General features: G+C 61.9%; 1 protein-coding gene across 7 annotated transcripts; it reads left to right on the forward strand.

Moving 5' to 3' along the window:
* Positions 1 to 95: 95 nt before the first annotated feature.
* Positions 96 to 9,174, forward strand: PPOX (protoporphyrinogen oxidase). Of its 7 annotated transcripts, none has more exons than XM_050929877.1 (13): positions 96 to 172; positions 930 to 1,024; positions 1,665 to 1,799; positions 2,455 to 2,570; positions 2,765 to 2,897; positions 4,294 to 4,438; positions 4,757 to 4,947; positions 5,295 to 5,355; positions 5,708 to 5,826; positions 6,111 to 6,224; positions 7,869 to 8,018; positions 8,096 to 8,138; positions 8,527 to 9,174. In XM_050929877.1, the coding sequence occupies exons 2-13, from the start codon at positions 938 to 940 to the stop codon at positions 8,661 to 8,663; spliced, it is 1,431 nt and encodes a 476-aa protein (XP_050785834.1). In that variant the 5' UTR covers positions 96 to 172; positions 930 to 937; the 3' UTR covers positions 8,664 to 9,174. The 7 variants fall into 7 exon arrangements, with proteins under 7 accessions (XP_050785834.1, XP_050785837.1, XP_050785835.1 ...); XM_050929880.1 differs by lacking the exon at positions 96 to 172 and adding an exon at positions 386 to 413; XM_050929878.1 differs by lacking the exon at positions 96 to 172 and adding an exon at positions 537 to 564.
* The last annotated feature ends 107 nt before the right edge of the window (positions 9,175 to 9,281 follow it).

Consider the following 9,281-nt stretch of genomic DNA (forward strand, 5'->3'; position numbering starts at 1 on the left):
GAGCACTGCTCTGCTCGCCCCGCCCCGCCGCACAACCCGTCACCGGGGCGGGGCCGACCTTGTTGAGTCCGGACGGGGCGGTCTGATGTCTGATTGGTCCGCTGCTCGTTATTCCCGCCCCGCCCTTAACCAATCCCGGCCGCGGCGGCGAAGGGATGTTTTTGCTCGGAGGGTGAGAGTGTCCGGACGGTCGGGACGGGGAGGGGGGTTCGGGCGGGGTGGGGAGTGGGGGGGCTGAGGCTGGGAGCGGTCGAGATGAGGGTAATGGGGGGCTGGGGAGTGGTGGGGGGATGAGGCTGGGGGTGGTTGGGGGGCTGGGGTGGGAGTGGTGGGGGGGGCTAGGGTGGAGGGTTGTGGGGGGAGCTGGGGTAGGAGGTTGTGGGGGGCTGAAGCTGGGAGCGGTCGAGATGAGGGTAATGGGGGGCTGGGGAGTGGTAGGGGGATGAGGCTGGGAGCGGTGGGGGGGCTGGGCTGGGGAGTGGTGGGGGGATGAGGCTGGGAGCGGTGGGGGGAGCTGGGGTGGGAGGTTGTGGGGGGCTGAGGCTGGGAGCGGTCGAGATGAGGGTAATGGGGGGCTGGGGAATGGTGGGGGGATGAGGCTGGGGGTGGTTGGGGGGCTGAGGCTGGGAGCGGTGGGGGGAGCTGGGGTGGAGGTTTGTGGGGGGCTGAGGCTGGGAGCGGTCGAGATGAGGGTAATGGGGGGCTGGGGAGTGGTGGGGGGATGAGGCTGGGGTGGGAGGTTGTGGGGAACTGAGGCTGGCGGCAGTGCAGCGCGTCATGGGTCCCGTCCTATGTGTGGCTCTGTCCCATGCTGCTGGCCCCCTGGGTGAGGTCTAGCCCCAGAGACCCCAGGTTCAGGGGGAGCAGCTGATCCCAGTGTGGGGGCACGGCCAGCCCCTCTCCACGCTGACCCCTCTCTTCTCCCCCAGGCTGCTGAATGCAGAGGACGGTGGCAGTTGTTGGTGGTGGGATCAGTGGCCTCACCGCCTGCTACCACCTGGCCAGGAGCCCCAATGCTCCCAAGGTGAGACCTCCTGGGGCAGCGTCCACAGGGGCTGCCTGTGCAAGGCACTAACGCGGCGGGTCGCTGACCCTGGGGCTGCCCCACAGCTCTGGGGCCTGTCTGTGGAGACCATGCACAGCACCAGGGCTGCCCTGCCTTCCGGGGCAGAGAGGAGCCCCATCCCTACAGTCTTCCAGCTCTTGGTCACTGTGCTGGAAGTGCCAGTGGGGGTAAATGGTACCCGATGTGGGGCTGGCTTGGGCAGCATTCAATGACCCTGGGCTCACAGCTGCCCCACCCAGCTAGGGCATGGAGTTCAGGCCTGGGGGTGGCCCCTGATCCCTTCTGCGAGGCTCAGCCACCTGGCTGTGGGGCAGGTCCTGGGGCTCTTCTCCCACCTCTTGGTGCCAAGCTCTGCAGCACTGAAGCAGCAGTAGGGAGATGGTGCAATGTAGTGCTGACCGTGCTGCTTCATGCCTGGAAATAGCCTCCACAGGCCACAGCCCGGGGCTCAGGGGAAGCTGGATTGGGCTGGGCTCCGGGGCAGTTAGGCTGCTTGTTCCGGGAGCCTTGGTGTTATGAGGAGCTGGCTCAGTGACCGTCTCCTGCGAGAACTGGGGTGACTGCAGCCCTGCCCTGATGGATTCCCCCCTCCCTGCAGATAATCCTGCTGGAGGGTAGCGGCCGCCTGGGGGGCTGGCTCCATTCCACTCGAACTGAGGACGGGGCCATATTTGAGCATGGCCCCAGGGGGATCCGACCTGCTGGGACGGTGGGGAGGAACACTCTGCTCATGGTAGGTGGGCAGAGCCTGCAGAATCAGGGAGGGGGGCAGGGTCCAGCTGGGGGATGAGGGGGAGACCTGGAGTGTTGGCTCTGCAGCCAGGTGGGATCTGTCCAGCTAGGCTAATCTAATGGAGGCGCTGGGAGCCCCCATGCAGGGGCAGGCCCCAGAGCTGCCTCCTGGTGGCTGTTGGGACCTTGCAATCGCTTGCACTCCAGCAGGACAGCGACAACTGGGTGCTCTTGATGCCAGTAGCTGGGTCTACCCCTGCTGAAGGGCTGGTACTCCTCAGCCCCAGCCTGGAATGGCCTTTGCGAGGAAGCAGACATGCCAGCACACTACAGAGCTGGGGGAGGGCAGGCAATGGCTTAGAGGAACCTGTGGGGCACGGTCAAAGGGTGGGAACATCTGGCAGCTCTGGGGCGGTTTGGGTGGAGTCAGCGAAATGGCTGAGTGCATTTGGGCAGAGCCTGCTGACTTTGGTCTGTCCTGCCCCATCTCAGTCAGGGCCAGGGGGTCTGTCGTGACTAGGGCCCCCCTGATCTCAGCTAGGAGTAGGGAGTCTGTGGGGCAGCAGAGGCCTCCAATTTTGGTCATGGCCTCTTGGTGCTGCCCTAATACCCAGTAACATGAGGAGTTGGTGTCTGGCCCGCTTGTCTCTCCCTAGGTCTCTGAACTTGGCCTGGATGCAGATGTGCTTCCGGTGCCCGGCGACCACCCAGCTTCCAAGAATCGTTACCTCTATGTGAGCAGGGCGCTGCACAGGCTGCCATCCGGCATTGGGTACGTGTCCCGTGGCTCCTGCTGCCCAGCCGCTGTGTGGGGGAGCTGACTCTTCCCCTCAATCCCAGCAGCTAGTGACTGTGCTGGAGGGTGATGGGTCTGGGGGTGGGGACAGGGAAGGTTCCCAGCTGCACTGCCTCTGTTCACTTCGCTGTCATGCCCCAGCCCAGGAACCCCTCTGTGTTTGTTGGCAGCGGTGTTCTGCGGACAGTGCCGCCCTTCACCAGACCCCTACTCTGGAGTGGGCTGCGTGAGCTGGCAGCCCCCCGGGGCACCCAGCCGGATGAGACCATCCACAGCTTTGTGAGCCGCCGCTTCGGAAAGGAGGTATGAGCCCAGCCTGTGCAGGGAGGGGAGCCTAGGAGGGGTGAGTGTGGGCTCTGTGCACAGGGCAGGGGGAGGCAGCTTTGTGCACAGGGCACTGGGAGAGATTTAGTGCAGGGGAGGAGCTGAGGCTGGGCCCCAGGGCGTGGTGGCAGCAGCTCTGCCTATCTTCATCCTGCAGCGGGTGAGGGAAGGGAGCCAGGCATGGCCCTCTCAGATGGGCCCCAGGCAGCCTGTGATCTGTGCTGCACTGTCACGCTTGGAGACGCAAGACCATTTCCATAAGAGCCAAGGTGTGGACCGTTCTGCCAGGTCTCCTAGTGCCCTGAGTGCAGGCAGATTAATGCAGGATTCTGCATTTCCCATTCCAAACTGCCAGGCAGTGTCGCTGTGCAGTGGAACAGCTGCCACTTCCTGCCCCAGAGGGGGCTGCATTGCCGTGACAGGTTTCTCTGTTGGTATCTCAATGGGGCAGGGTCTGGTGGTGAAGCAGGACAGACTGGAAGTCAGGGCTCCTGGATTCTATTTCCGGCTCTGCCACAGACACAGTGTGCCTTAAGGCATGGCTCTTCCTCGCTCTGTGACTCAGTTTCTCCATCTGATCATGCCTGACATCCTGGTGGTGAGGAGCCTAGTTGCCACGGTGCTCTGGAGCCTGAGGATGGGAAGGTGCTAGAGGAGGTGAGGCGTGAACAGGCCGCCAGCAGGGCTGGAGGGTCAGAGCATCACTGAGAAATGACAGAGAGGGAACTTGCTGGGAGTCCTATGATTGGAGAGAGGGGCTGCTTCAACCAGTATGAACGGCAGAGCAGGCGGCTCCTGCCCCCAGCATGGGGAGTCCTCCTGCCCCATGCTTGATGGTGAGAGAAACCTGCTGTGGCCAGGTGTGGGGGGGGTGTTCCCCCCTGTAGGGCGAGCACGCTCTGACTGCAGGCCTGGCACTGGCCTCTCTTCAGCAGCTAGGGGTGTGGGAGCTGTGCATGGTGTGGGAGTGTGTCAGGGTAGAGGCCTGTGGTCTGACTGCAGGCCTGGGGCTGGCCTCTCCAGTCTCTGTGCTCAGTGCTGGTGGGGAGTGAGCCTGGCCTGGTGCAGGGGCTCTGGGGGCTGCCTGGCAGCCTTGTCTGCCCAGTCCTGGTGGGAGAAAGGGCAGGTGGACCCAGGGTTGTCCCTGGTCACTCCAGGGTTTGTGGAGCCAGGGTGGTCTCTGCCCCTTCACACAGCTGTCCCCTGGGGGTTGCAAGAGCTGCCCTCACTGGCTGTTCAGCTCACCCAGAGCCCCACTGGGAAGATCCCTTTTCTCTTGCCTGTGCCCAGCGGGTGGGGCTGGGGCAGGACTCTATACCCAGCAGCATTAGGGCTGGGGTAGGGCCTGACTGATCCTCTCTCCTTGGCTCCCTAGCTGGCAGACATCGCCATTGACAGCCTGTGCCGGGGGGTGTTTGCTGGAGACTGCCGGGCCCTGAGCGTGCGCTCCTGCTTCCCCGCGCTGTTTGAGGCTGAGCAGAGGCGACGCTCCGTCATCCTGGGGATGGCCCTGGGTGGAGGTGAGAGTCGGCTGCGCAGCCTCCTGCAAAGGGGCTCTGGGGATGATGGAGCCGCTGGGCCAGGGATAGGCTGCACCTTGGTGCTCCAGAAAGGCTTTCCACAGGGACAGGAGCATGTGCCTGAGTCAGGACCCTGCTCCATCACTGGCTGGCTGTGCAGTCTCCTCCCCTGGCTAGCTCTGATCTCTGGGGGCCCTTCCCATTGGTGGCAGCTCAGTTGGGTCAGGGCAGCGGGATAGAGCTGGGAAGTGGGGAGATTGGCGGGTTCCTGGGGGATCTGCCGTGTGGATGAGTTTCTAGCCTGCTCTCTGCATCTAGGGAAGGGCCCCGCCCTGGACTCGGTGCTGAGCCGTAGGGCCTGCAATGAGCGCTGGAGCCAGTGGTCGCTGCGTGGTGGCATGGAGACACTGCCCGAGGCCCTGCAGGACTTTCTGAGACAGCGTGGGGTGGAAATGCACTGCCATGCCCGGCTGCGGCGCCTGGAGAGAACGGCAGCTGAGTGCTGGCAGGTGAGAGGCAGCAGAGTGTGTCCTCTTGCACCCCATCAGAGTCCCCAGGGCTCTGCTGGGACACGGAGGGGAGGGGAGCTAGGCTCCAAAGGGTTAACCTGAAACTGATCCTCCACTTCTTGCTGCATTTTCTGGTCAAACACTTCACTGTTGCCCAATTCAGGTGTGAACATGAGTGGTCAAGAGCAGGGAGGTGGGAGCCAGGACTCCTGGGTTCTACCTCAGCTTGGCCACTTGTCTTCCTGCTGGGGTGAGTCACCTCTCTGCTCTGTGAGGCAGGGGTGTAGGCCCAGGCTTGCCAGCAGGTGGGCCGAGGTCTCTGCTCTGACTGTGCCTTTCCCATCTAGATCACCCTGGAGGATGGCAGCGTGAGAGCAGACCATGTGATCAGTGCCATCCCAGCCAGAGGTAGGGGTGGTGCTGTGCTGAGGGCAGCCCCTCTGCTCTGATGGGGATCCGTGCCGTGTGGTCCCATGTAGCTGTGGAGCCATCTAGGCACTCAGGAAGGGTGGGGGTTGGGACTCAGTCTCTGCTTGTCCAGCAGAGACAGTGTGTGGGTCTGAACCCATTTGGTGGCTGGGCCCTGCATCCCACTCAGGGAACCCTCCCCTCTGTGCAGGAGTGTGGGCTAGTGGTGAGAGTGGCGAACTCCTGGGCTTTCTCCCTGGCTGTGGTTTGGAGCAGGCGTTCCGGCTCTGCGCAGGGGGGAAAGGGGTGTGGAGCCCCCAGCTGCTCTGTGCTGAGGCATCTCTGTTTCCAGCTCTGGCAGTGCTGCTCCCCGGCTGGGCCGAGCCGCTGGCCCAGGAGCTGCGCAGCATCGAGGCCGTGTCGGTGGGTGTGGTGAACCTGCAGTACAATGGTGCCACGCTGCCCATCACGGTGAGACTGGGGCAGCCCCCATCCCGTCCCCGAGCACCCAGCATTACATGGGGCTAAGTGGGAAGGGAGAACTCCCCAGACTACAGCCCTTGCCTCATGTCACGGGGGGGCCTGGGAGCAGTGGGTAGTTGTGGGGAGCTCCCAGCAAGTCGTGTGCGGAGCTGGCTCCCGGGGCTGGGGGTGAGGGCAGGGTGTCCACCCATCTGCCCATCCAGCTACTGTCTTCCAGGGGGAAGTGGGGCAGACCCTAGGGGGTAATAGGTGTTTCCTTGTCTCTGTCCCAGGGGTTCGGGCACCTGGTGCCCTCGTTCGAAGACAGCTCCCTGCTGGGCATTGTCTACGACTCGGTCGCCTTCCCGGAGCAGAATGGCAGCTGTGGCCCTTCCGTCCGGCTCACGGTGAGCACACCACCCGGCCCCCTGCTCCCTCCAGGGAGGTGTGCTGGTGGCAGAGGGGTCTGGGTGTGGATGTGCACAGGTCCAGCCATGGGCCGTGGCAGCCAGACCCCCGATTTCTGATTTTCCCTGTGGGTGCTTAACACCTATTCCACTCCTTCCCCCAAGGCCCCACCCCGGCCCTGCCCTCGCTTCTCCCCCAGTGCCTCCTGCCCACTGCTGACCTGGGTGTTCAGCGGCAGGCAGGTGGCACTGGGAGGGAGGAGGAGGAGCTGATTGGCAGGGTCCGCTGGTGAGTGCTGAGCACCCACTTTTTTTTCTTCTTTCTGCGGGTGCTCCAGCCCCAGAGTATCCATGACAAGGGGGCTGGTTCCACCACAGCACAGGGCAGACAGCTATAGCATCTGGCCCGGGACCCCCAGCATCCTGCTGGCTCCTCCCATGGGCTGAAAGTTGGCTTGGTCTGGCACCAGCTCAGCCATCCTCAGTGTGGGGCAGGGGATCCTGGTTTGGGGCCAGGCCTGGTCCTCTGGGGCCCTGTTTAAAATAGACTCTAAGGTCAGAAGGGACCATTATGATCATCTAGTCTGAACTCCTGCACAACGCAGGCCCCAGAATCTTACCCAACCACTCCTGGAACAAACCCCTGACGTACGTCTGGGCTATTCAAGTCCTAAACTTGTCGTTTGAAGACTTCAAGCTGCAGAGAATCCTCCAGCAAGTGACCCGTGCCCCTCGCTGCAGAGGAAGGTGAAAAACCTCCAGGGCCGCTGCCAATCTGCCCTGGAGGAAAATTATCTGTAGTAACTCAGATCCCACCCTATCTGGTGTCCCATCACAGGCCATTGGGCATATTTACTGCTAATACTCAAAGATAAATTAATTGTCAAAATTAGGCTATCCCATCATACCATCCCCTCCATAAACTTACCAAGCTTAAGCCTTGGCTACGCTTGTGAGTCAGAGCGCAATAAAGCCTCGCAGAGCGCTGTACCTCACTCCCCGTCCACGCTGGCAAGGCACGTACAGCGCTGCTGGTACTCCACCTCCCCAAGAGGAGTAACGTTTGCTGTGCCTTGGCTACAACTCCCGGGTGTCAGTGTGAACGAGGAGTTAACTTACTGCGCTGTGATAATCCCCTTATCAAGTGGCCACTCTTCTCATTGTGATGGGCTGCAGGAGTGCAGAAGTGCCCTTTCAAAGCTCCATCAGAGAAAAAAAGCAAACATTTTGCTGTTTGCTGTGAGTGAGTGAGTGAGAAGCAGGGGGTCTGAACTTACAGGGCATGTGCTGCCTCCCTCCCTTTTTGAAAAGTATGTTGCAGCCACTTGAATGCTGGGAGAGCTGCCCATAATGCACCGCTCCCAATGTGGCTGCAAATGTGGCCAGGCCAGTGCGCTGGCAGCTGGTAGTGTGGACAGACGGCAGCACTTCCCCTACTCAGTTGTATGAAGGCGGGTTTAACTCACCCTGCTGTACAGCTGCAAGTGTAGCCATGCTCTTAGTCTTGAAAGCAGTTTAGGGTAGGGAGGGGGGAGATCCTGGTTTTCTGGAGCCGTTACCCCTCCCCCTGCAGTTCAGAGGAGTCCTCTTGGCCGCAAGCCACGATCCTGCTCCCCTCCTGAGTGGTTGTTTCGCTGCCTGCAGGTGATGCTGGGAGGTGCGTGGTTCGAACAGGGCTTTGGGGACCCAGACACGGTGCCACAGGCCGTGCTGCTGAGCCGTGCCAAGGAGGCAGTGAGGGCACACCTGGGCATTGTGGCCGAGCCCTCCCGCACAATCGTCAAGGTGCTCAAGGTAGGTGGGGTGGGGGTGGGCAGCACTGGGAACCATACAGGCCAAACCAGCCCTCACTCTCTCTGGTCCTTCCACAGGCCTGCATCCCCCAGTACACGCTCGGCCACTGGCAGAGGACAGGTAAGGCTGTCAGAGCCCTTGGTGCCCTCTCATATCTATGGCATCACGCTGCCCTTCGCATGTTATCCCCTCTGCAGTATCATAGAATCTCAGGAGATCATCTAGTCCAACCCCCTGCTCAAAGCAGGACCAATCACCAGACAGATTTTTACCCCAGATTCCTAAATGGCCCCCTCAGGATTGAACTCACAACCCTGGGCCAATGCTCCAACCACTGAGCTATTTGCCCCAAGTCAAGCCTGGGGTGGGATCCTGGGCTGGGCAATGGGGCACACAGCCACACACTCCCAGGTGGGATTTATCAGCATAGCCAGGGGAGCACAGCTCCATCCCATGTGCTGGGGGTGGTAAAGACCCTCTAGCCTTACTCCCTCTGTCCCCCTGGCAGAGACCATGAGCCGTTACCTGGAGCAGGAAGGATTACCGCTGAGCCTGATCGGGGCCTCCTACCAGGGTGTGTCTGTGAACGACTGTATCTACAGTGCCAAGATGGCAGTCACCCAGCTCCTGGACCAGGCCTGCTGATCTGCCACTTGGCGCCCACCTCTTGAACTAACTCTGCTTCGAGCAGAGAACAGTGGAGGCCCCTGCCAGGCAACGGGCTCTCGCAGTGCGAGGAGAGGCTGCGTCCTCTGAGGGCACTGGGGGCTGGATTCCTATCCAAGGTGGGTGGGGGTAAGGCTAGGGCCCCCTTGTGATAGAGGGACATCCCCAGAAGCAGTGAGAGAAGGTGAGTGTGGAGGCTGGGGCACTGACTCTCAGCAGCGTTAGGCTGCAGCCTGGGTTCTTCTCAGCAGTGGTCAGGTACCAGCTCAAGGGAGGGGCTGGGCTGGCCTGTCTCACCCAGACCCTTCCTTCCCCACCCCCAAGGCTCCCCCCAACCAGCCCTTGGCCAAGCCCCTCCCTGGCTGGTGTGGTTCATGCTGCCCCACTGTGTGTGGGGGGGATTGGCTATGATCCCTGCACCGCAGCTCCTTGGAGAGGCCCTGCGCCTCAGGCTCTGTCATTGACTAATAAACCCCCCGTGGCTGGGTTAGCGTGGCTCTGTGCTGACTGATTCTCCCTCACTACAGCATGCTGGGCTGGGAGCTGGGACCAGGGCAGGCCAGTAACAAAGAGCACAGCACCTGGCGCTGAGCTGGT

This window comes from Gopherus flavomarginatus, chromosome 20 (genome assembly GCF_025201925.1).
Source record: "Gopherus flavomarginatus isolate rGopFla2 chromosome 20, rGopFla2.mat.asm, whole genome shotgun sequence".
Classification (NCBI taxonomy): domain Eukaryota; kingdom Metazoa; phylum Chordata; order Testudines; family Testudinidae; genus Gopherus; species Gopherus flavomarginatus.

What these genes read in the sequence shown, in the direction of transcription:
- PPOX (XM_050929877.1), top strand. Translation starts at nt 938, where the DNA reads ATGCAGAGGACGGTGGCAGTTGTTGGTGGTGGGATCAGTGGCCTCACC. An exon ending in GGAGGAACACTCTGCTCATG is followed by an intron (nt 1,800 to 2,454) that starts GTAGGTGGGCAG and finishes GTCTCTCCCTAG; the next exon opens with GTCTCTGAACTTGGCCTGGA. An exon ending in GTGCCACGCTGCCCATCACG is followed by an intron (nt 5,827 to 6,110) that starts GTGAGACTGGGG and finishes TCTCTGTCCCAG; the next exon opens with GGGTTCGGGCACCTGGTGCC.